Here is a 25,383-nt window from a genome sequence, read left to right on the forward strand (position 1 = left end):
GAAATAAATAAACACGGTGCCAACCATACCTCCGCGTTAGTAAGTGTTAGGGGACAAACAGAGGCTGTCAGGCCAGGGTCTGCTATCCCAGGCCCTGCGGACTGTCGGCCATGCCTGGCTGGACAGCAGAGACTTCCCAGATGGGCCATGGTCCTACTATGCTCCTGGACACTAGCCGGCAAGTCAGAGTCAGCACCATGGACACAGGCCCCAGAACCAGACGGACCCCTCTGACCTGCCTCGCAGGTGGGGGTCCCACGACCTAGCCATACCGACCTAGCCATACCGCACCCCAGGAACACGCTGCACCCTGCCAAGTGGCTGGCACTGCCCTCCTCCTGGGGGGGGGGGGTCAGTGGTCTGAAGCTGAGGTTGAGCTCCCACTGCAAGACAGGAGCCTGCTGAGCTCTTCTCAGGCCTCAGAGTCCCTTCAGTCTGACCTGAAGAGAGGAACCGCTCTCTGCGGGTGACTTGCAGGGACTTCCTGACAGCTCAGCAAGAACAGTGTGGCCAGATGTGCTGGCCAGGCCTCAAGTGCCCCAGGGCACAACAAAGACAAGGCCCACCGGAGGCAGAGAGAGGAGAGCCCAGGAAGGCTTTGCTGTCTTCTGAGAGTGGGATGGGGCACGTGAGGGGAAGTCGAAACCCTGGCCACGGGGGAAGCGAGCCCAAGGGCTGAAGGGCTGCTGTGGTCAGTGGGAGGCAGAGGCCGGGGTCCCCAGCCGTGCCTTGCCTGCCTTCCTGGCTGTCCCTAGATGCACACAGCCCCATGGTCAACCCCAGGGACAGGCAGGGCTGGCTCTTGCTGCTGAAGGTTCGTTCTCCAGGGTTCGCAGGGCAGGAGCCATTTCGAGACTTTAAGGCAAAGACACAGCCAGGGCTCTTCTCTCTCAGCCCTACACCGGCGCTGGAGGGAAGAGGGCTGGAGCAGCTGGAGGTGCGCCCGCAGACAGGCACTGCCATGCCAGTGCAGGTCCTAAGTGCTCTGTGCAGCCACAGCATCGGGTCCCTTGGAGGCACAAGGCACTGTCGAGATGTCTCCCACCTCCTCCTGACCTCTCTAAACAGCAATCAGTTGGTGGCACTGACCTGACCCCAAATTTAAGTTGAATGCAGATGAATAGGGAAGGGAGAAGGCGGTGGGTCCCATGGGGGGGGCCACCAGGCCTGCCCCAGCTCACTGCTGGCACTGTGCCCGGGAGCCACCAGGGACATCCATCTTCCAGGACACCATTCGTACCAGAGTGTTCACAGCTGCTGTGGGTGCCGCCCTGGGCAGGGACGGTGAGGGGACGAGGGAGACCGGGAGCTGCTTTTCTGAGGGCGAGTTGTCTGCGCGTGGCCTTCGCGTGCTCCCTGCCAGCAGCGTCTGCCGCCAGCTAGGTCTCCTGCGGGACCACCTGCATGAGCTTCTGGCAAAGGACGGTCGTGGAGACTGCGGGAGAGGACACAGAGTGAGCGCGGCCAGGCCTCGGGCTGGGCCAGGCGTCCTTCTTGTGGAGACGAGGACCCACAAGCCCAGCTCCCACCTGACCTGTCCCCACACCGTGCCAAGCTGCAGGAGGACAGGAACTCCAAATTTTGTGTGGCCCTCCAGACCGTGTGGTCAGCACTGGCGCCTCCCCAGGGCCTCCTGGCCAGCAGCACATTCTGCAACTCTCCGTCATGCCAGACTGCCCGGGCCAGCAGGCGAGGAGTGTGGGAGCAGGTGCAGCTGCCCACCCCAGAGCCCTGTGACTGCACAGCAACCTGGTGGCCTTGCCACTGTGTGTGTGCCCGGCCCACACTGCCCATGTCACCACTGTGCCCTGAGAACAGGCTGCCTGCGAAGGGCCCCAGGAACTGCCTGGCACTCTCTCTCCTTTTTCTTTGTGGTGCTGCCTGGCCAGCGCCCCCCCCCCCCCCCAGCCACTTCCAGGGCCACCCTGGCACTTTCTACGCAGAACCTGCCTGGGGAGGGAGACGGGTGGTTTCAGAACAAGGTTTCTGTCTTAAGTCTGCTCTGGGTGTGACCCTGCGTGAGATTCCACAGGGACCCAGGCTGGAGGAGAGTCCTGCTCAAATGATGGGTGGCTCAGCCCTTGGTGTGGGTCTCCTCGCCTGCACAGGGGCCACCCTAGAATCTTAGCTGGCAAGGCCCGCCGGTGCGGACTCTCTCAAGCCTGGCCTTCCACACGGGTGAGGACAGGGCCCACTCTGATGTGGACCACCCCGGGCCTGGCGCCTTCTCCTGCTCTGCCCAGGAAGGTCAGGCAGTGTGTCAAGGCTGGTGAGTGACAGTGGGCACTTCTCTGGCAACAGCAGCCTGGTTCTTGGGAACCCCTCTTTCTGAGATGAGCTGCTGCCCAGCTCTTGAGCTGGGAGTAGGTGGGTGTCCTCACCACTGACACCCTGCAGTGGCCAAAGGCCTGGCTGATGCCAGCCCATCTCGGCCAGTAGCCTGGACACTCACAGATGCCCTGGAGGAGCCACTTGGGCTTGTTCTGCCACCAGACCCCGAGGAAGTAGATAGGCAGCCCACTGAGGATGATGGCGAAGCCAATGCCACATTCCACAGGTGTCTTCCAGAAGGACACGGCGATGAGGAACAGGCAGGCCAGGATGAAGAAGACCAGCATGGCCAGGTTCACCTGGGGACAGCACAAAGCAGGGCGTCAGCATCCGGGCCTGGGCTCCTCCCGACCACCACACCCCGCCGAGTGACCTCCACCAGCCCACGGAGAGCTCCAGCCCATGTCCTGTGGCCAGCGGCGTGCCACCCTGGAGCCTCCCTGGGATCTGCGCCCGCCCCACCCACAGCCCCGGCCAGTGCCTGTGCTGACAGGGCAGGCACTGACTTGCACCTTCCGCAGGGTCGGCCCCGGGGCACGAACTGAGCCCACGTCCGTAGCACTTCACCCCGGCCCTGGCACAGGCACCAGGCATGGAATGGCCCCAAGTCAGCAGAGGAATGAAAACAAGCAGCCGGGCTCCGGGGGTGGAGGGGGGCTGCTGGTTCCCACATCACAGACGCGGAGCCTCTGGGAAGGCCTGGCCACCCACCAGCAAGCAGAGTCCTGCCTGCTCAGAGGGCCCTTTGTGGGTGGACCAGGCACTCCTGCCCCAAACCCGCGGCCTGCAGACAGGCTGGGGCAGAAGCCGGGGCACAGGGAAGGCGGGGGCCGCAGAGGCCTGGGCAGCAGAGCCAGCTTCTCCCGGTCTGTCTGTGGGCGGTGCCGACAGGCCTGTTCTGAGAGCTCTGCTGTCCTGCACCCACAGGCGGCCAGGCTCAAGGGAACCGACTCCACGACAGTGCCAAGTCCCCTGGGAAAGCGTGCCCGCAGGACCTGGTGCCTGCACAAAGCCCTCCTGTGGACACCTGCCCCAGCTGTTGGGCTGGTCCCTGTGAAGGGTGGGGTGTCTAGCTGGCCACTCCCCCGACAGCCTTCCTGTGGGCCAGCCTTCCTATGGGCCCTCGTCAGGTGGAACATTAACCATATGTTAAAAGGTGCTACACTGGCTACCTGAGCTCCCAGGCTCAGGGCAAGGGGAGACCAGGGCGTCCTGGGCACTAAGTCACGGGGCTCCCTCCAGAGAGCCAGGCTCTTCCCCTCTCTAAAGACAGCTGGGGTGGGGTGGGGACAGGTCAAAGCCTGTGGTAGGAGCCAGTTATAATGACCTAGTACCAAAGGGAGCTGGCCGAGTGACAGGAGCTGCTGCCAGTGGCCACCTGTTGCTCCCAGGACTCCCAGTTGCCGTGCCCCCTCCACCGCTCATGCTCACGAAGCTGACTGCAGTTCCCAGAGCCCTCCAGAGGGCAGCAATGCCCTTTTGCTGGGGGGAGGTGGAGACTGGGAGGCCGCGCGGGTCCCACTCCTGCCTCAGGCTCCTCGGGACACTCCAGCCTGCTCTCTGCCTGCTCTCTGCCTGCGGCGCTGGCTGGACCCACCACCAGTACTCACCTTGATGGGCCGCTCCAGCTCAGGCTTCTTGAAGCGGAGCCAGACCATACCGATGATGGCCAGGGCCATGCAGAGCCAGTTGAAGAAGCTGAAGAAGTTGATGACGGAGAAGATGTCTTTGGAGAAGGCGTACAGCAGGGTCATGACGCACTGCCAGGAGAAAGGGGCTGGCTGAGCCCTGGGCAGGGCCATGCCCGATCCAGGGAGGATCGTGACCAGCCTCAGCCTCCAGCACATTGGGGTCGTGTGAGGTGCAGAGAGGCCAGGAGAGCGATGGGCTTCCAGGACAGTGGAGGTGCTGCCCACAGAGCAAGCACAGATGCCTGGACCCAACGCTTCTTGCACACCTTGCATCAAAGCAGCAACCTGGAACTAAACTATGCACCCACCAACTGGGGATCATAGTAAGTACAGAGTCCCCACGCTACACAGATGGCCGTTTCAAAACCAAGGTCAAGCTGGCCCTTTAAGCATGTCCAGAACTTCTGTGATACTTCTCTCTTTAAGAGGTGGAGCCTAACCCTGCTCCCCGAGGAATGGCACTTACGGACTCACTTTAACAACCAGGCCCAGGCAGCAAGGACAGCAGACCCGGCCGGGGCTAGGCCACAAAGCACACGGCCGTCTTGCTCTCTGGATCACATGTGCAGCGGGAGCCAGTGTCCCATCGCGAGGGTGCCCAAGCTCCCTGTGGAGAAGCCCGTGTGCCCACAACCTTTGGCCTCCTGTCCACAGCCCCTGCCATGCCCTTGGAGGGCAGCATGCCAATTGCAGTCATCAAGCTCTGAGACCAAGGTGGGCAGCCCCCGCTGGCGCTGCAGGATGTGGGAAGGTAAAGGCTTTGTGCTCTGGGCCCCGGGTTGGGTGGCTGTCACACAGAAGCAGAGAACTAACAAACAGGCTCAGAGAAGGAGAGAGAAAAGTGCACGGTGGATGCATGCCCAAGCCCCAGAGGTGCCCGGACAGCCTCGGCAGTGGGACTGTCTACACCAGCACGTGCTGCAGAGTTAAAGTGCCTTCTCGGTGCCCGGGGCCTGGCTGACTAGAGCTCCCAGCCCCTGCAGCATCCCAGTCATGATCCGCGGCTCAGGGACAGTGGCCCTTCCCTGGCTGTCCCAGTCCTGCTCACAAGGTGGCGCTCTGGCTGCTCCAGAGCCCAGAGCGCCACTGTGTACACCTGGACAACACAGGTGGCGGGGCGGAGGGTGCAGGGCTGTGTGGCAGGCTTACCGTGAACACAAGGGACGGCATGGGTGTCAGGAGCTGTGGGTGGATCATGGACAGGATCGAGGGCAGGTGGCCTTCCCTGGACCCCACGAAGAACAGCCTGTGGACAAAGCAGTGATCAGTCAGGCCCACGACCCCACCCGTGGATGGAGGTGCCTACAGACGGCTGAAGGGTGGACCGCACCCAGCAAGTTGGGTCCCAGGAGCAGGGGCAGGAGCCCTGGTGGCCTCCCTCCAGCCCTCCTGGTGTTACTCCTGCAGTCCAGGAAGGGGCCTGCAGGACCCAGCAGTCCACCAGCTCCAGGGAGGGCGAAGGCAAAGGTCACACTTCCGGCCTCCCTGTCACCCGACCTCTACACACCAAACAGGACTCCAAGCACAGGCTGCAAAGCAGATGAGGCTGGCAGCCGGGCGACTCCCTCGACCCCAGGCGGGCACTCACCTGGAGGACGTGAACAGGGACCCGTTGACAGAGCCGAAGCAGGACAGGCCCACAAAGACGGGGATGATCCAGGACATGACTCCCAGGTGGTAGTTCCCAAAGTCCTGCAGGGACACAAGGACGTGAGCCCTGGGACCTCACCAGGGCCGACCCAGGACCCACTTGGCCTAATCCTGGCTTGTGCACACACAGCCATCCCTGGGATCAGTTCTGGACTGTGGGGACAGCTCAGGACAGTGGCCCTTCCCTGGCTGTCCCAGTCCTGCTCACAAGGTGGCACTCTGGCTGCTCCTGATGGCAGGCCCTCTGGTGGGCCTCCCTGGGTTGCCTGGCCCTGCCCAGCTGGCCTCTCGCCTGACCAAGAGCAGGTGCGGGTCTGGGGACGAGGATCTGCCTGCCTCACTTGGGGACTCTCACAGGGCCTGGTGAGTGGGTCTCTGCAAGCGCGGGATCTGAACCAAGTGAGACTCAGCCACAGCAAGGACACCCTGCTCCTCCCGCATGGGAGGGCAAGGGGCAGGAGCCAGAGGCCAAGGACACAGCCCAGGGGCAGTCTGTCCACCTGACCAACCGCAGACACGCTGATCATGGTGGAGGCCGCCTGGCGTCTGTGGTTTCATCGCAGCCAAGGTTGAGGAGGACGCCACGCCCCGGCCAGCGGGGGAGCCCTCCTGTGACACCTTCCAAGGAGACTGAGGACAGCCGCACGGCCCTTCCAGGTAGGCGAGAGGCTGACATGCAGGGACAGCCTGGTCTCGGGCTCTTGGACCCCGGGGAGGCGGGCAGCTGTCTTACTACGGCCACAGCCTCGGATGTCAGCATCTGCTCAGTGGTCAGCATGGTGAAGTAGGCCAGGTTCGTCAGCACGTACACCAGGGTGACGATGGGGAGGGAGATAATGATGGCCAGGGGCAGGTTCCTACAACAGGGAGGGGCTGGTTGTTGGAGCACAGCCCTGCGTGTCCCCACGTCTCAGCTGGCTTCTCGGGCAGGGGCCAGCTGCCTGGGCCTGGGGAGCCGGGCCACCTGGCTGGTGGCTCCATCTGCCTGCCTCGTTGCCCCTGATGGGGTCCTGTCTGAAGGCCCACAGCCCTGACCAGTCCCCACCCAGGACACCCTGAGGGCCAGGGCTGAGAGCCACCTCCGGGGGCGGGGGACCTTCATACACACGCTGGAGTGGTCCAGAGGACAGAGGGCCACCCTTTGTGTACCTGGGGCTGCCAAGGGCATCTAATGCAGGACAGGTGTCCCAGGGGCACATGTGGTCCACTCCCAGGGCACTGCTTATTCCAGTTCACACAGGTGGACAGGGGCCCAGAAGCCAGCCCCGCCCATCACCCTAATTGTGAGCACCTGGCACAGCTCCCCAGAGGCCGAGCCGAGCCCACCAAAGGGTTTTGGATGGAACCAGCTTGTCCCTGTGACTTGTCCCTGTGATGTCTCCTTCACCCCTCCACGTACCTGTAGGGGTTGATCATCTCCTCTGTGACAAAGTTCAGGTAATTCCTAGAAATCAGGTTTCATTATGTCACCCCACAACCATTAGGAAAAAGATACAAACTCAGCAGGGAGCCCCCATAACCCCTGCGCGCCCCCTCACTCCACCCATCAGAGCCAACCCCGGTGAGCAGGGAAGGCCAGGGCCTGGGTTCCAGGTGGGATCGCACTGCGTCTGCCCAGTGGGGCATGGGCGCACCAGGGCGGTCACTCCCACCTGCTCCTGCTCTCCCGCATCCCTGCCCACTCACCTCCCTCTAGCACCTTCCCACCTGCTGGCCACAGAGCTGCAGGTCCCAGCTGGGGAGGCTTCAAGCCTCTACCTTGTGCCTGTTCCGAGGACACAGAGAGGGACACATGCTACGGAGGCCTCAGGGGTCCTCTCACGGCCCTTCAGGGCGGCCTGGGGTTGGGATGCCCTTGAGAGGGCTTCCAGTGTCTGTCCTGCCTGTCCCCAGCTGCACACTTGAGTGCTGTGAGACCGTGAAGCGGCCAGACGTCCTGGAACCTACCATCCTCCGTAGGCAAAGAGGCCACTGTACAAGGCCAGCACGATGTTGCCCACGTCCAGGTTGGTGCCTTGGAAGGAGAACTCTGGGTTCAGATTAGACACGCCACCTGGCAAAGACCACGAGGGAACGCTGGTCAAAGGATGCCAGGCAGGGCCCTGCCGGGAGGAGCAGGGCAGGGGAACAAGCGGACGCGGGGGCCTCTCCCTGCCACCACCTGAACAGCCTGCTGAGCCCCGGCAGAAGAGAGCTGGGCCCCTCCCTGACATGGAGGGGCATGGCCTGGCCAGAGCCTGGGCCACTCCGAGAGAGGACAGGCAGCTCTGCAGACTTGGTCACTGCTGCCCATTTGGGTCAGGGTCACCACTTGGCTCAATGAGGGTGACCACCCCATTGGCCAAGGGACCCCAGTAGGATGACAGGAGAGAACACTGGGTGGACCCACGAAGGGTCCACTTGTCATTCACCCACCTGAAGCCTGTGCTTCAAACGCAGCACAGGACCTCCTACAGCAGACACTGCTGGGGCCCCTTGGAGGGTGGACAGTACTCCTGTTGGGGATCCTTGTTCTTACAGCGCTCTGGACCTGGGAGTCTCCCGTAACTGGGCTGGGAGGCTGCGGACCCACCTGCCACCGGGACTGGCATCCTGAGAAAACCTCACCCAGCCCCGGGGGACAGCCTCCTGCTTTCCTGGTTATACTATGGTCAGCAAGCTGGCTGGACCCTGTGGGCTGGGGACAGGCATTCAGGACAGGCACTTTCAACAACGCCTCAGCTGAGCTGCCCACAGCCCCTCTAGGTTCTAACCCACCTGCTCTCCAGTGGAATATTCTGGAGTACCTTACTTCTGAGGAACCCAGCCACATTCCCAGCGCCTGGACCCAGACACTCTGCTGGGAGGGAGGGCATCTGTCCTACCAGTGGGGAAACTAAGGCATGGCCACGTGCCAGGGGTGCGAGGATCTGCCAGCCTGAGTAACACCCACCCACAGTGCTATGGCAGAGTAAGCCCCAGGGACTAGGGACACATGCCTGCCTGCTGGTGAGCAGCACTGGACCAAGCCAGCACACAGGACACTTCAGATCCCTGTTTTACCAACGGGTCACCACCACTGCCCTCCAGACTGGACAATAACAGCCTCTTACCCACTAAGGACAAGACATGGGGCTGGGGACATGCTGAGGTCTCCCAGTCAGAGCCAGATACCTGCAGCCCAAGACCTTGGTGACCCCAGTGCCCATGTGGCACACCACTCTGGCCACCAGCTCAGGGGGCAATCATCACTCAAGATGGTCCAGAGTTCCTACTACAGGGCAGGACTTCCTGGGACTCGGCTCGACTTGGTGGCCTGAGACGGCCAAGCGCACGCTGGACCAGGTCCTCCCAACCAGCCATGTGGCTCTGTTCCTGGGACAGTGTGGCTCGGCCACCCTACCAGGACCTCCCCTGGAGGAGACGGCTGCCCAGGTGCAATGGGACAGTACCCCAGACCACCTAGCCTTGAGCACAGCTGGTCAGCTCCAGCTTCCCACCTGCCATCGGGTGGGAGATAGTGGGAGGGCAGGGTCAAGTCCCCCGGGAGGTGAAGCTCTGCCAAAGATTGTTGGCGTGGGCCCCCAACTGACACTGAGGCCCTGGAGGCTGGCTGTCCTGCCTGACCATGGACAGAGGGAGCATGGGGTGCAACAGGAGTCCAAGGACCTCAGCAAGCAGCAGAGCCCAGGAGTGTGGCCAGTCTCCGTCTACACTGGATACTGGCCCAGGAGGGAGGCCACAGCTCCACTGGCCACTTGACCAGGTGCCATGGGGTGGTACTAGGTCTGCTGGTCTAGACCCCGAGCTGTCCCTGGGCTGGGGCTGGCACGGCCTGATGTGGTTTGGGGGTGACCGTACAGAGCCAGGGCTCTACCTGCCCCAACTGTGCTGCTCAGCCACAGCTCTGCTCAGGGAGGCTGGTCCCTGCCCTCTCCAGGGCAGCCAGAGGCGGCAAGGCCACCCACGCAGGGTGGCAGCGGTTCTGTGGGAGGTTGGTGCTGGCCCCAAGGAGAAATGGGAGACACGCACCCTCCTGAGAAGATGACCCCAGAATGGCAGTCCCACCCCACGATGCCTGGACACTTTCCAGGTCGCCACAACTGGGTGACACAGAAGGGTTCAGGTCAGAGTGGCTGCTCAATGTCTGAAACGCCTGGCGCAGCCCCAGGCTGGGTCACACTGGCCTGTCCCCCACTGCCCAGACCAGGCAGAGGTGACTTCCACAGCCTGCCATGGATGGAAAGGACTATACTGCCAGCTCAGGGAACGGACAGAAAGGACAATGTGGACCCAGCAGAGCTGGGTGCAGGCCTGGTCCAGCACAAAGCAGCTCCTACCACACTGAGGTGCAGGGCCTCACTGCCTCCTCTCCTGCTCTGGCCGCCCAGGGGCAGTGACTCCGTCCCAGGCAGTTCCTGGCTGGCAGCCTGTAGCAGCCCCTGAAGTCCCTCCCCTGGGTGTCCCCATGCCCACCCATAAAGCGCGCCTTCCTGAGGGGCTGGAGGAAGCCGAGGCACAAGCAGCGCTGAGAGCCCAGCAAACCAGAGGCCGCGTGGCCCTGGGAGCTGGTGGGGCCTGAGAACTGGGGGAGGGTGGGCGTGTGCAGAGACCCAGGAGAGAGGTTTCAGGGAAAGAGTCCAAGTCCCTGTCACACCAGTGCAGCCATGGGAACCACCCACCCCGGGGGACAGGGAACTGCCCCTGCCCTCAGATTCCTCCCTGACAGATGCCAGGGAGGGAGGGTTCCCTTGATGGCCAAGTGCATAAGGGAATGGGACTGAGAGTCAAACTCTTCCCACCGGGGACGTGGCCAGCCCTGTGGCCCTGACTCAGGACAGAGGTTCCCCATGGCCACTGTGTCCCCCGAGATCTGCTTGGCCCTCGTGTTGAGGAAAGCCCTGGCTACAGCTTGCCAGGGCCCAGGCCTGGGAAACCCATGATCTGGAGATGGCCAGCTCTGAGCTCACTCCTGTGCTCGGAGGTAGGGGGAGCCTCAGAACCCCACCAGCCAGGCACAGCCCAGGCACACTTGCTGCAGGGAGGGGACCTCCATCCCTGGCAGCAGGAAGGCCACGCTTCCACTGGGGACAGCTGCCATCCTGTCCCTCACTCTGCCTCTGGGCTCCAGCACAGCGGTCAGACAGAGGAAGGCGCTGAAGCGCGAGGCTTGCCGCCGGAGGGCAGGGGGAGCCCTATCTGAAGAGATGGTCTGAGCGGGCTAGTGAGGGCTGCAGTGGGACCCTCAGGAATTAGACAGGTGTCCCCACCATGTCTGGCAGAGAGACGGAGGCAGATCTGGGGCAAAGCAGCCATGGGCTCAGGGACGCCTGGAGCCCCCCAAGCTGGAACCCTAACCCTAACCCTCCCCAAGGACTCTGGTTTCAATTTTTTTTTCTTTTCTTCTATGTCCTCCCCTGGAGACTTGGGAAGGACGGTCCTGACAACACCTTGACTTTGGACTTGAGACCTCCAGGACTATAGCAGATGGGCATCTGAAGTCCATAGAAGCAGCCCTTTTGCCTTAAGATGAACATCGGCTGTCGCAGCCACCCAGTGCTGGGGGATCCTATGAGCCAACAGGCCAAGGTGCTCCCACTGTGTCTCGGACATGCCACCCTAGTTCTGGGCAATTCCCTATCTGGAAGATGGGCTGACCCTTGGCTGGTGCTGGGTGGACACTGGTGGGGCCTCAGACTCAGGGCCTCCATTGCTCTGTGTGGCTGCTGGCTCAGCGGGCTCAGGAGAAGGCGCAGTGCTGGCCACCCCAGGGCTCCCTCTGCCTGTCCCCTGGCCTGAGTGAAGGCCCATATTGCTCTGCCTTCGCCTTAAGTCTGGGAATGTGGACACGGCAGAAACCTGGTTCTGGGGATTACGGCTGGGACCAGATGGCATCTGTCCACCACGGTGAGTGGCATTGGCTTCTGGAAGTCTAGGAGCGGGCATCCTAGACGGCATCCGCGGCCCTGGCTTTGACTCCCAGCACCACACGTAGGTGGAACCAGCCCCTTCGCCTGGAGAGCAGCTCTGCCCAGCAACCCTGAGTAGGAAGGCCTTCCCAATCCACAGCCAAGGGCAGTAGAGGGCCCCTGTCAGGGCCATGGCAGTGACCGCCCCTCGTCCTGCTCGGGCTCCCCAGCCTCCATCCTGTGCTGACTGGCCCGGGGCACTGGAAGCCCATCTTCCTGCCCTCTGATCCCACCCTGCTGGCACAAGTGGTACATGTGACTTCCACATCTGTCATTCCTGTGGTGCAAGGACGCACTTCAGAGCTCTCGAGGAGCACCAGCGGGAGAGCGGCTCCCTGGGCAGTAGCTTCCTTAACCACAGAGCTTAAAGTGGCCACAGAGGCCCCATGAGGATGCCACATGGCCTGGCACTCCTGTCTCCAGGGCCTGGGTCACCCGCTGTGGAGGTCTGACCCTGAGTCTGGCATGAATCCAGAGGGTGCCTGGAGGCCCTGGGCAGGCCAACCCCATTCTAGAGTAACCCAAGTCCGCCAGAGCCCCCCTGTCAGACCGGCTCCCTGGACACCTGTAAGGGGGGGCTGGCCTGGGGGGGTCCCTCTAAGTTTTGCTTTGGCAGCCTGAGGCTGAGCAGTGGCTGGCTTCTTCTCCGTGAAGCCCCTGGACTATTTAGGATCACTTTGAGGATCCCACCCCCTGCTGGCAGGGGTGGCCCCGAGCGCAGGTCTGAGGAGGACTGAGTGGTGTCCCCAGCTCAGACGATAGAGCCCTGAGACTCCTGCAGCTGCAGTTGGAAGTGGGCTTGGGAGAAGTGACTGAAGGCAGAGAGGACAAAGGGAAGTGTCCTTATCTGTGGAGACCCCAGGAGGCTCGCTCTCTCCACCAGGTGAAGTGACTGTGGGCAGGTGCCTTCTACAAAGCTCAGGTGGCCCCTGGCTGGAACCCGCCCTGCAAGAAGCTGCTCTCAGCATCCAGGACGTAGGGTCCCACCCTGGCCACCCCAGCCGGACTCCCAGGTGCTCTGGCCCCAGTGGGAAGCCAGCAGGAGCCTGAGCGTCAGGTAGAAGGGCGGTGGTGGCTTCTGGCAACCTCTCAGGCCCTTTGGGAACAGACCTGGAGCTGGACTCTCCCAGTAAGGCCGAGGCCCCTGCACTGTCCCCAGCGGTACTCAAGGACAGGGCTCGTGACCCTGCATGCCACCGGACTGGGACACTGCACTTCTCGGAGCCTGGGGGACCTTGCCACCTAAGAGCGCTGTAGAACACTCACTCCACAGACCAGGAGTGCCACACAGACCCGCGTCCCAGCCCCCGGCAGGTGACGCAGTGGGAGTCAGGCCCTGGGTGGGCAGCACTCAACCTCCAGGACACCTGGCAGCGAGGGGGTCTAACCCAGACTGCTCCCGGGAGGCGCGTGGAGGAGGAGAAGGGCTCTAGGAATGCCTCTCTCACCACCGTCCACCCAGCCTAACTGCTGGAGAAAGATAAGCAGGTCCCGCCCTGGGTGTCAGCCACAATGGCCCCTTGTGCCTCCCCAGCAGCAGTGCGGGGAGCGGCCCTCCTTCCCACTCCCACCCTGGCCGCCCGCTCGTGTTTGGGAACAGCCTGACCCTGGGCCAAGGCCATCGGGCTGTGTCACGAGTGAGGGCCATCTGACAAGATGGCCGAAGGCAGGTGGCGCCCATGCCCCACACACTCGTCGGCCACCCCCTCCATGACGTGGTGCCCTGGGCTAACCTGCCCCAAGCGTGGACCCCATGCTGACTGCCTGCATCTGAAATGCCCATCTGAGCCGCGTGCATCCCGAAAGCACTGGACTAGACCCAGAGGCAGCACCCTGGCCCCGGCCCCCGCCCAGGGGCACCCTGGTCCTAACAGCCACAGATCAGCACTGGTCAGGACGACAGAGCCATGCAGCCGGTCACCTGGGGAGAAGGGACATTCCAAAGGGTGTTTCTGGGCGCCCCACCTGCGTCCAGAGCTCTCCTGCTCACAGGTCATGGGAACCCCAGCCCAGGGGGGCAGGGCCAGTGGGGAGGACGGGTGGCCAGGCCTTCCTGGGTTCGTGACCTTCCCCCAGAGCCAGGAACAGTCAGGACCCTCTGCCGCCAAGAACCCACAGAGGCCAACCTCAACACTCGGTGTGTGTCCAGGGCCTGTGACCAACCGAAGGAGGACTGTCTGATAAGACCTTGCAGGTTCTTAGCTGCGGAACATTCCACAGCCTGGAAAGGAAGGGGGCGGGCCCGCAGCAAAGGTGCAGGAGGTGGCAGGCGCGTCTGTGTGTCAGAGCACCCAGGAAGAGGCCCAGCAAGGTGGCCCGTCCGTCAACACCTCCAGAGCACACCTGCACAGGACTCCCCTTCACTCCCCCCAGCCCCCGGAGAAGGTGGCCAGGGAAAGACTCCGACACCCAGTGACTCGCCTAGAGCCATAAGGTCACCACCAAACCTGGGTCTGTACTTCAACACAGGTGCTCCCAGCGCTGCTGACTTGGCCCCTGTCTGTTCATCTGGTCTTTTATTTCCATTAAACAGAGGAGGACTGTGCTCCTCACCTGCAGGCCCGGTCTCCACACCACTCAGAATATGCCCCCAGGTGGTTCCCCACCGAGGACAGGCACTAGGGTTTATGCTATCCCCCTGGGTGACACTCCCTCTCAAGGGGCTCAATAATCTTCCAGGGTTTTTTTTGAGGGGAGGGAACGGGGAGTACAGAGGACGGAACTCAGGGGCCCTGACCACTGAGCCACATCCCAGCCCTGTTTTGGATTCTATTTAGAGACAGGACCTCACTGAGTTGCTGAGGCTGGCTGGGAACTCAAGATCCTCCTGAGCAGCTGGGATTAAGGTGTGCGCTTAATCCAAAGCCACACAGCTGCAGGCCCAGGGACAAGGCCACTGCATTTGCCAAGGAACACCAACAAGAGCTCCCTGGAGGCCCTGTCCACAGCTGCCAATGACAGCCTGCGGTGTGACAGGAACCCAGCTCAGTCACAGGGCAGCAGGCCACTCACAGGACACAGTGTCCTGAAGGTGCCCTGATGGTGAGCACCCACAGCAGAGAACTGAACTCCCGCCCTGCTCCCGGGGCGCCGGGGGCCAGTCTGCGCACACACTTCCTGGGGTGTATGCAGGAGGGGCTCCCTGCCCACCTGGAAGGGCATCAACCTTCCCAGAGGACTCACCCCATGTGGGAGCATGGTGCCAGGGCAGGGCCCACCTGGCTGGGGCCACGCAGCAGGTGCCCAGCACCACATCAGGCCAGCTGCCACTCACCCTTCCCGATCTGGATGAAGCCAAGCAGGATGATCAGGGCCAGGGCCAGGAGCTTGGCTGCCGCGAAGGCGTCCTGCACGCGGGTGGCAGCTTTCACGCTGTAGCAGTTCACGGCCGTGAGCAGTACTGCGGAGACAGGGCAGGCAAGGTCAGGGTGCCTCGGGCTGGGGGCAGATCCAACAGAAACAGTAGTGTCCCCACCAGCCCCCTCCCCCCAGTTTCAGGTTCTCTGGGACTTGTTTTGATCAACTTCCTGGTTGAAGGTCAAAGGTTGGAAACACCAAACTCTCAAAAGAGCTGGATCCCAGGTGCCCTAGGCTGGGGCAAAGGACTTCCTTTTACTGAGCTGACCTGCCCTGAGGGGCAGAAGTGCCCTCCACCTGCGGGGAAGCGCCAGCTTCAGACTCAAATCAAAGAAACTCTGCCCCTGGAAGAGGGATGCATCACCTCTGCCCCCAAGTGAGCTCCATGGGGTCCCATGAAACAGGGGGCCACCTGACAGGCCAAGAGAGAAACAGGACAAAGTGGATGCAGCCACCATGGGTGGCAGGAGAGGAGCAGGAGCCTGAGGCAGGAGGCCTCCCCACACAGGGCACTCAGGTGGGCTCAGGGGACAGACGCACGCTCCAGTTCCACTGCTCCCCGGCTAGCAGACACCAAGACAGAAATCCACACGGAACCTTCTGCAGACATGCGCAACTGCACCGGGAAAGCCTGAAACCCAGTGTCCTGGAAGGCCAGGTGGGCATGCAGCATCTGCAGGAGTCATGGGCTCAAGCCTGCAACTGGTCCTGCCAGCCCCACTGGACATCCAGCCCTGAGCCAGGGTGGGTGGTGGGCATCTCAGTGTGCAGGAGCCACCGGTCAGGGCCCAGGAGCCACCGGTGAGGGCAGGTCCTGCCGCTGGTCCTGAACACAGCACGGTCCTCCCAGTTGTCCAGTGGGCTTTGCAAACCCAAGGCTGAAGTACCTTTAGGGACCTGAACACAGGGAGTGCCTGGCTAAGTCACATGCACTGTGATTAATTGTGATGGCCACAAGCCACAGTCAGGACGTGGGACCTGCCATCATGCCACCATTCCACTCTGCCCTCAAGCCCCCAGCCTCTCCCTGGCCCAGCTGCACCCTGGCCATCAGGCTGTCAGGGAGGGACTGTTTGGGGGGAAGTGACACTGAGCTCTCTGTTGACCAGGCCCTCCGGGGTGAGACCGGTGGGCCTGCTCCTCCAGAAGCTTCCCTGGTGGCCTGGCGGGTCCCAGGCACATGGCAGGTACTGCTCTCTCAGCCCAGCCATTAGCAAAGTCAAACATCGTGGGACCCTCCCTGGTCCTTCTGCCCAGCAGCCCCTCCCCTCCAGAGAAGTGTCCCCAACAAGACAAGTGCCAGGGAGTCCCAGGCTCTCACACCGGCAGCTCCAGGTCTGAAGCTCCTCAGAGACTGTCCTTGACTGTCCATGTGGCATTTGGGCCAGTTGTGGTCACTGTTGTGTCCAGTGCAGAGCCAGTCAAGGCAAGAGCAGTTTTGAGACGTGTGCTGGCCACTGCCACCAGCCCAGCTTCCAGGCAGGCAGAGGACGCCAGGGCTGGGGGGAGGCCCCCTGCCCCCTCCCCTCCCACCCTGGCCTCTCCTTCCTGGCAGAGCAGGTCATGCCCCTGTGGCTCTGTCCATGGCCCTACCTATGGTGGTGGCACATTGTGGGTCTACTCTGTCCAGTCTGGCGACCACTAGCCACAGTGGCTGCCAAACACTGGAAACATGTCTGTGGCCTGAGGATCTGAATTTTTACTTTCACTGACTCTTAGTTTATTTGAATTGAAATAGCCACATGTGGCTGCTGTATCGGAGAGCACCACTCTGTTGGGCCCCTGCTCCCCTTTTCCAGCTGGGTGATCCAGGCGGGTTTCCTGCCTGCTCTGTGCCTTACCTGCTCCATCTGCAACGGGAACCTCAGGGAAGCAGACAGATGGGCTGGCCCCGTGATGAGTGCAGGGGACTGCAGGTCTCCTGTTCTCTGGTGCCACACGCCTGGTGCCTCTGTGGCCACTCCCAGCCCCAGACAGGACATGACCTGGAAGGAGGCCATGACTTTGGGCATTGGAAAGCCCAGTGACCTTCACATCCTCATTGGAAGCAAGCCCCTGGCAGAGAGGAATGCTAGATCCCCTGTGAAGCTCTCGCTTGAGCTACAGGCCTCAGGGATCTGAACGGCAACTTCTCGGGGGAAACGCCCTATTGAGGCTCCGGGGGAGTCGGAAGGGGAGCCGACGGCCCGCAGCCCGGGGTCTGGCCTCGGGCAGAGTTCCCTCCCGCGACCCAGCTGGGAGGGCTCGGGGCTGCCGTCTCCACCCGAGGCCGGGACTTTGGAGGAGGCGGCTCCGGAGCTCCGCGCGGCAGAGGAGCACAAGTGCGTCTGGGCACGCGGGCCAGAGGAGGCCCTGCCCGCCGCCGGGGAGCTGCAAGCCTCGAGGCGCTGCGAGCGGCGCGGCTGTTGCCAGCCCCCGCGGCCCGCGCAAACTGCGCACAACTACTTCTCCCGCGCCGCTCGGGGGATCGGGGGCTGGGCGGCTGCCCCGCGGGGCGGCAGTGCCAGAGCCCCGCCGCCGGTTGCCCGCCCCCGGGCGCGGCCAAGTGCGCCCCGCCGGGCTCGCACGCTCCGCCGCGCGGGCCACTAAGGCCCCCGGCAGGCACGCGCGCCCCCCGCGCGCCCCCCCGCGCCCCGCCCCCGTCCCCGCCGCCGCGCTCCCATTGGCCGGCCGGCGAGTGACTCGCGGCGCCGGCCCCGCCCCTCGTCAGTCACTCGGCGGAGGCGGCGCTGGCTGGGACTGGTCTCGTCCGGAGACTGGCGGCGGCGGCGGCGGCCGAGCTCGAACTCAGGCGGCTGAGGGCGGGCGGGCGGCCGGTCCGCGACGACTCCCGGGCGGCGTTTCTCCTGCGGGCGGCGGCGGCGGCGGCGGCGGGGCTGGGCGCAGCCCGTCCATGACCATGGGCGACAAGGAGAGCCCGACCAGGTACCTGCTCGGCGCCGCGGGCGGAAGGGAGGCCGGGGTGGCGGGGGCCGGCGGCGACTAGGCCCGAGCGGCGCGCGCGGGGAGGCGCGGCTAAGATGGAGACCGGCGGGCGGCGGCGGGCGGCGGCGGGCGGCGGCGGGCGGCGGCGGGCGGCGGCGGGCGGCGGCGGGCGGCGGCGGGCGGCGGCGGGCGGCGGCGGGCGGCGGCGGGCGGCGGCGGGCGGCGGCGGGCGGCGGCGGGCGGCGGCGGGCGGCGGCGGGCGGCGGCGGGCGGCGGCGGGCGGCGGGCGGCGGCGGCGGGCGGCGGCGGCGCTCCGCGCGGGCCGGGGCCGTGCGCGCCGCAGCCATGGCGGCTCCTCCTCAGCCGCCCTCCGCCGCCGCCGCTCCTCCCAGACAAAGGAGATTTGCACAGGTGGGGAGGAGGCGGCGCCCCCCGGACGCGCCACCCGCCCGCCGCGGCCTCCGGTCGGCCGCGGGTGCGCGAGGCCCCCGGCCGGGCCGGCGGCCGCGCGGGGTGGGCGTGGGGCGCCGCGAAGTTTGCCGCGCCGGATTCCTGCGGCACCGCGCCGCTCACGCGCGCCTGTGTTTTGCTGTGCCCTGTCCCCGCTCGCGCAGGCCTAAGAGGCAAGCCAAGCCCGCCGCGGACGAGGGCTTCTGGGACTGCAGCGTGTGCACCTTCAGGAATAGCGCCGAAGCCTTCAAATGCAGTATCTGCGACGTGCGGAAAGGCACCTCCACCAGGTACGCGGGGCCCGGCCCCCTTGGTCGGGCACTGGGCTTTAAAAAAATTTTTTTTGGGGGGTGGTGGGGGGAGGGCGGCGAGCTGTACTTTTCTGCCCTGGCTCCAACTTGTTGATCGCGGCTTTTCCTTCGCCCTGGGGGTGGGCGACGGGTTTGGGGTCGTGTGTCTTCGGCGTTGGGTGCAGTGCCTCATGTTCGCGGGATGATTTATGGGAAGGAATTTTCCCAGGTTTTCGTATTATTTCATACAGACGCCGGGTTTGACACTTGTATCCTTTTGGCTTATTGGTGTTGGCTCGGAAAGAGAGGAAGCAGTGCTCTTGCTATGGATTGTAGGACACGAGACCTTTTTTAAAAAATTTATTTTTATTTTTATTTTTTAAATTTCTGCCATGTGCAGAATGGTTTTAATTTGCCTGTCCTGAGTTATTTTCCTCCTCTTTGGGGAATTTAATGGTGGTAGTACAGAAAGGCTGGTTACGTTTTTCTTGTTGGAGCTGTAAATGTCTGTTATTTTCTTGCACTTGAAAATAGACGTTGGGGGGTATGATAAAGAAAGTGCATGTTTTGGAAGGCCGAGTTGTCAGGTTTTTTTTTTTTTCTCTTTCCCCTGCATGATTAGCTTATGCAGAGTGGTGATGGGGTTTTGCAAAATGTGAAGTGAATGGGATGACTATTTTGAAGTTTGTGTTTTAAGCTTCATTGTGATGAAAATAATGTTGGTTGAAAGAATTCCTTTTCATGTAAATGAAGGTGGTATACTCTAGGTATGTAAGGGTATGTAATGGTAGGTAACGGAGTTGAACTACTTTAGATCCCCTGGGAGGAAATGTCAAGACTGATTTTCTGGTCTTCAGGTCATCCTTAAACTTTTATCTGGAATTTCAGTCCTGTTTGAAGTGAAACTGTTCTTGGTATCATTTAATGGACAGGCATTGGGGTGTGTGTCAAAGGAAGACATTGAGTTTTTGGTGTATGCTTTAGAACTTAAAGCGGTGGCCAGGAGTCTCATTGCACTAGCTACTTGTTTTTGATTGGTGGTGTTCCAATGTGTCTGTGTAGTAGTGCTCTAACTGGATGTACTTGTTTGAATGTGTCCTGTTGAGGGTTCCTTGCTGTGTTTATACCTGGGATTAAATAGGATACTGGACAACCTAAAAGCATGTAAGTGGGGTTATTTGGTCCAATCACCGGTAGAACTATTCTGTGATTTCCACTAACTCCTAAGTAATGAAACCACTCAATAAAAATAGTATAGAACTTGAGGAAGATATTTCCCCATAAGTAGCTTTCCTAAAAGTAAGTTCATGTCACCTTTTTGTATCATCATAGATTTACTTAAAATTTATCATAGGCTTACTTAAAATTAAAAAACAAAACCTTTATTCGTGGTTTCATGGATTTTGTTTTGCTATCTAAAATAGGGGATTCCAACAGATGGCATGAAACTTTAGAAACATATTTGTTACTTAAAGCAATAGTGATTGTGTATTATTTATGAGTAATGTTTTTTACATGTAGAATCCCTCAGAGGCCAAACCTCTTTATTGTGGTTTTGCTTTGAGTGTTACTGTAGATGGTGTTTAAGTAAATGACTAGGAAACTCCTAAGAACTTGAGAATCTCACTGGTGAATAGAAACTTAAGCCAAACTCAAAAGTTTACATCTGATTTATTGCTGGGAATAATTATCTCATAATGAAATGCATTTCAGTTTCTACAGAAAAGTTTTTTAAAAACCTGACTCATCAAGTTTTTGGAAGCACGTGGAAGGTTTTGACTTTAAAGAATAAAGATTTTTTAGGGCCACAGATGATAACAGTGAAATTCATTTTTTAACAAATCCTGTGAAATATTTCAGAGTAAGTTCAGGAAAAGTGGCTTGTGTAGTACCTTTATGGATCCTCAGGCAGTTTTTTTGATGTCTGTCATTGAGTAGTATTTGAACATACATTTCACAAGTCTGAGAACTTGAACTCTCACCAAGTTGTGATACTCTTATTTGACTGAGATTTCTTTGACTTTGGTTATTATCACTATTTTAGTGTTTTAGATCTTTGCAGAAGGCATTAATCAGAATTCAGTTAACACCTTGGCTTTCCTCAATTACGGATGGGCGTCATGTGGGCAGTGAGTTTTTGACAGGTTTCGTCTTGTCCTTCTGTGCATTAGCTTGGTCAATTTCTCTGTGATACTTGCCACTGCGCTGTTTTTTCTTGGGTCTTTTTTTTTGGTACCTCACAGGTTTGATATGAACTTGACATTTTCTGTCTTGTTTGGTATTAATCAGACTTGGTATTGACGGCCGTACAAAACTTTTTTTTTCTTTTCCAGTCTGGGGGGGATTGAAGCCAGGACCTTGCACATACTAGACCAGTGCCCTACCCCTAAGCTACAACCCAGCCCTGTTGTTCGGTTTTGGAACTGGGTAATAGGCAAAAATCAGGGATTTTAGAACAGTTTGTTGACTGACATAGAAATTGTTTTAGCTGTATTTTAACAGCCTAGTCAAGTAAATGACTAGGAAACTCCTAAGAACTTGAGAATCTCACTGGTGAATAGAAACTTAAGCCAAACTCAAAAGTTTACATGGTTATTTTGAAGTTTTTGGTCATTCTTTTCTTTATTGTCACTGTCATCTACCAGTCAGTCCGGGAGAACAGCTTTGAATTAGTGGCAGCCCAGCAGGGAACAGAACTCTATTTGCCCTATGAAGACAGAGTTGATGTTCCTAAATATGATTAGGAAAATACTGCCACTCTTCCTAGGCTGTGGAAGATACTCTTGAAGGCATTGGGTAGGAGAGGGACATGTGTAAAGGATGGCAAGACATGTATCCAGATGACTGTAATTCAAGTTGTAAAGACTCTGAGAGGCAATAAAAAATGGGATTGAAGCAGTCTGGCTTGGGGAATCAATCACATGGTTCCCTTCCCCCCACTTCTTTTGGACAACTAGAATTGATTTCTCTAGAATCACCTGCCAGCTTTACACTGTTATTGCCATGTGCATCAGATGTTTTTAATTCTGCAGGTATAATCATGAAGGTGATTCAGAGTGAGGGCTTCTTTTCTTTTTTCTGGGGAGCAGAATGAAAGGGAGATAAAAAGGTCGTAAGGAATGTGCTAAGGTCCTAAGGAATTTGTAATAGTCCCCTTGGAAGGCTCAGGGGCAATGGAGATACATGTTTTAGATGTATTATTAATTACGTGTTGGGTCTCTGGTTCTTTTATGCAATTCTTTCCCAAGCATGCTATCCCACTCTCTAGCCCTGGGTCATTATTTGTTTTAAAATCTTTTTTGAGGTTCTGCTTGGTGATGCACACCCGTCATCAGTAACTCTGTAGGCTGAGGCAGAAGGGACCAAGTTGGAGGCTAACTTCAGCAACTTTGCTGGATGCTGCCTCATGATAAAAGGACTGAGAATGTGGTTCAGTGGTAAAGCACCCTTGAGTTCAATCCCCAATATAGAACAACAGCAGCGAACCCATAAACTTTTGTTAAGGTGTAATTTACATATAGCATTCGTCCATTGCTAATGCTGCAATTAATTTTTTTTTGTCATTTTAAAGAGCTGTGATGTCATCACCACAGTGTAGTTTAGAACCTTTCATCACCTAAGCTGGTTACCTTATGCCTGTTCTCTGATAGAAAGTCTCTGACCCTGGAGCATGGAGGAGTCAGGGGCTGCCAGAGAGTTGCTTCGCGGTGCTGCTGGATGGAAAATAAAGAGGGGGGTTCAGTGTTAAGAGAGGTGGCAGGTGGGTAGGAAGAGAATCCTATCCCTTCCTAAGTGATCGCTGTAGTAGTGCTCCTCTTCCTGCTTTGACAGACACACAAAAAGAAGATGCTGCCTTAAGAGAGGAAGGGAAGCAAAGCTGAATGTTGGGAACTGCCTAACTGTTCTCTTAAGTTGCACTTGCAGGTGTCTGGTAGGCACTTCCTAGACTGGTGAAGAAGCATTTTGCTTTTGTGGTCTTATGACTGTGAGTGCAACGTTGTCTTTAAAATAAAAATTACCAAAACATTGCTCCATGCTCTTATTAATGAATGTTTCTTTGCTAGTAGGGCTGTAATTTTTGTTTTCAACTGCTGTTTACGTTGCATTCACTTGAAAAATTAGAAAAGTTTTGTTTTGGCTAATTGCCACAGATTTAGAACTTTGCTCTTATAATGTTGAATTGAAATCACACTTTATTTAATTCCTGATTATTTGACTACTGCACCTCTGAAAAGTTCACTGTTTTGGGAGCCTTTATAGACAAGTAGAAGCGAGGAAATGACTTTGGCTTGTGCTGTGGTGTGGGAATAAATAATTTGCTTTAGAAAAAGCTGGTACTCAGGATATTGGAGTGCAGGGAGAGGCAGCAGCAGTGTTGTGTGTGGTTTTTCTTGTTCTAGACTCCCTGATTCTTTGCATTTGTACCTTTGGAATCTTCCCCCCTTAAATGCAGATACCTTGCCAACTCAAAACACCTTAGGTGATTATGAACTGTTGCAGACTTTTTGTGGGAAAACACAACTTAGTTATGACTTTTGCTGGAAGCTTTGTAAGGGTGTCACCTGGTGATGCTTTTTAGAAAGGAAAACCCCCGAAAGAGGAGGAGGTACCTGCACTGGGACAGAGGAAGGCCAGGCTAACAGTGCTTCCTGAGGATCCAAACCATGGCTTTACACTTTAGGTACTTGGTTTTGTTGTGTTTGTCTTTTACAGAAATACTCCATAAAATACATGGAAAAATTGCCTCTGTCTTCCAAATCATCAAACCTTATCAAACCTTTCAACCTCAGAGCTGGTACAAAAGCTGGTACAGTTTCAAAGATTACCTTACCCAGGAGTGGAGTGATAATTTATTTTGTGTTTGCTGTTGCATTGGACTTAACTGATTTATTGGTACTGACTTGATCCTGTGTGTACTTGATGACCTTAAAGTAAATTACCTGGGTAGTTGTGGTCATTTGACATGTTTTTATTGAGCATACCGCCATCTGGGCTCTGGGTATACAGTGGTATAAAGACAGACAAGGTCTCTATCCTCATGGGATTTGAAATACTGTGGAGAGGAAGAGAAGAAAAGCAAGTGGACAGAAAAATGAGATAACTTCAGCTGGCCACAAGTGCCGTGAAGAAATTGGTAGGATTAGGAACTGTGGAGTGAGGAAGATCAGGCAGAGACCTCCTTTGGACCAGTGTTGAGGTATGCATTTTCACTGTTAGGAAATGGGCTACTTTTATTTTGATGCTTGAGGATAATTAAGGTGTAGTTTTACCTGTGCAGGTTAGCTCATTTCGTAGAGCTGCAGTATTGGTGCAGAACCTACTAGAGTTGCATGCTGTAGACTAGGCTCAGACTAACCAGTTTCTATTAGTCATTGAGTTGGGAGGGTGTGAACGGATTCATTTATGTATTATTTACATGGCATCATGGCATACATTGGTTGTGTACTTCAGTAGGTGTGAAGAAACTCTAAGATTTAGAAAATTGTCAAGCAACCGAAGTTATTTTTTTTTAAGTTGTAGATGGACACAATATCTTTGTTTTTATTTGTTTATTTTTATGTGGTGCCGAGATCGAATCCAGGGCCTCACATGTGTGAGGCAAGTGCTCTACCATAGAGCTACAACCCCTGCCCCATAGTTTATTTTTTATTTTTTTAAAGAGTTGTTTGAATTGAACGTGCATGTATCATGAGTTTAAAGATTTGCTGCTCTTTCACAAGGTGATTGTGTGTTTATAACTGGGACCAGATTCTGCATCAGATTCTTAAAGAGAACATTCCCAGAAGCCCTTGTACTCTGCCACCTGCCCCTGCTCTCCTGACTTGTAGCACAGGAGATAAGGCTTTGCTTGTTTTTGAATTCTCTTTGAATGGAATCTTAAGAGTATACACAGTGTGGTTCTGGCTTCTTTCAGTCATAGTGGTGTTTGCAAGACTCCTATCTGTTGTGTGCAGTTCTGATTTTCCCAGTTTTATCCCTAAGAATCTCTTAAAGCTCACTCTTGGCATGCAGACCCTTGTTTACACATTGTAGAGGGAGGACCCCTCCCGCCCTCTTCTCTAACCTACCTCCTGGCAGCACAGCACCCAGTGTGAGAGGAGCGGGGCCTGGTGTGTAAGACTTTGCAGTGGTCATAAAGGGAGTCAATCATGGCCTCTCATCAGTAGTATGTTCATCAGTCACTTCAGTTTTAAGGCATTGGTTAAATAAGTAGGAAACTCCTGCTTTCAGGGAACTTAACAAACTTGTTGGAAAGTTAGTGTGTAAGAAGATGGCCAGTGGTGGATAGCACCCTGGATGAGAGTGGAGCAAGTTGAGTCCAATGTAGAGACAGAGAGTGCTTTTTTTTTTTTTTTTTTTTTTTTAAAGTAAGTGCTTTTTGAAAGAGGGCAGAGAGAAACTTTGGGCCTCCCTGATTCTTGCATGTCAGATTTGTTCCGTAGGCAGATACAAGTTACATAGTTCTTTTTTTTAACAAAAAAATTTTTAATATATTTTTTTTAAGATAGAGAGAGAGAGAGAGAGAGAGAGAGAGAGAGAGAGAGAATTTTAATATTTATTTTTTTTTTAGTTTTTGGCGGACACAACATCTTTGTTTGTATGTGGTGCTGAAGATAGAACCCGGGCCGCACGCATGCCAGGCGAGCGTGCTACCGCTTGAGCCACATCTCCAGCCCCTAATATTTATTTTTTAGTTTTCGGCGGACACAACATCTTTGTTTGTATGTGGTGCTGAGGATC

General features: G+C 57.6%; 1 protein-coding gene across 1 annotated transcript; it reads right to left on the bottom strand.

Moving 5' to 3' along the window:
- Positions 1-989: 989 nt before the first annotated feature.
- Positions 990-15,650, bottom strand: LOC308631643 (large neutral amino acids transporter small subunit 1-like; the record flags this gene model as incomplete). Its single annotated transcript, XM_081263024.1, has 10 exons — positions 990-1,435; positions 2,453-2,630; positions 3,942-4,091; positions 5,172-5,268; positions 5,611-5,714; positions 6,406-6,529; positions 7,072-7,116; positions 7,620-7,725; positions 14,895-15,020; positions 15,518-15,650. 10 exons carry the CDS (start codon positions 15,648-15,650, stop codon positions 1,380-1,382), a joined length of 1,119 nt encoding a protein of 372 aa, XP_081119150.1. The 3' UTR covers positions 990-1,379.
- Positions 15,651-25,383: the final 9,733 nt, after the last annotated feature.

This window comes from Spermophilus citellus, assembly GCF_964194105.1.
Source record: "Spermophilus citellus genome assembly, chromosome: 12".
In the NCBI taxonomy this organism is placed as follows: domain Eukaryota; kingdom Metazoa; phylum Chordata; class Mammalia; order Rodentia; family Sciuridae; genus Spermophilus; species Spermophilus citellus.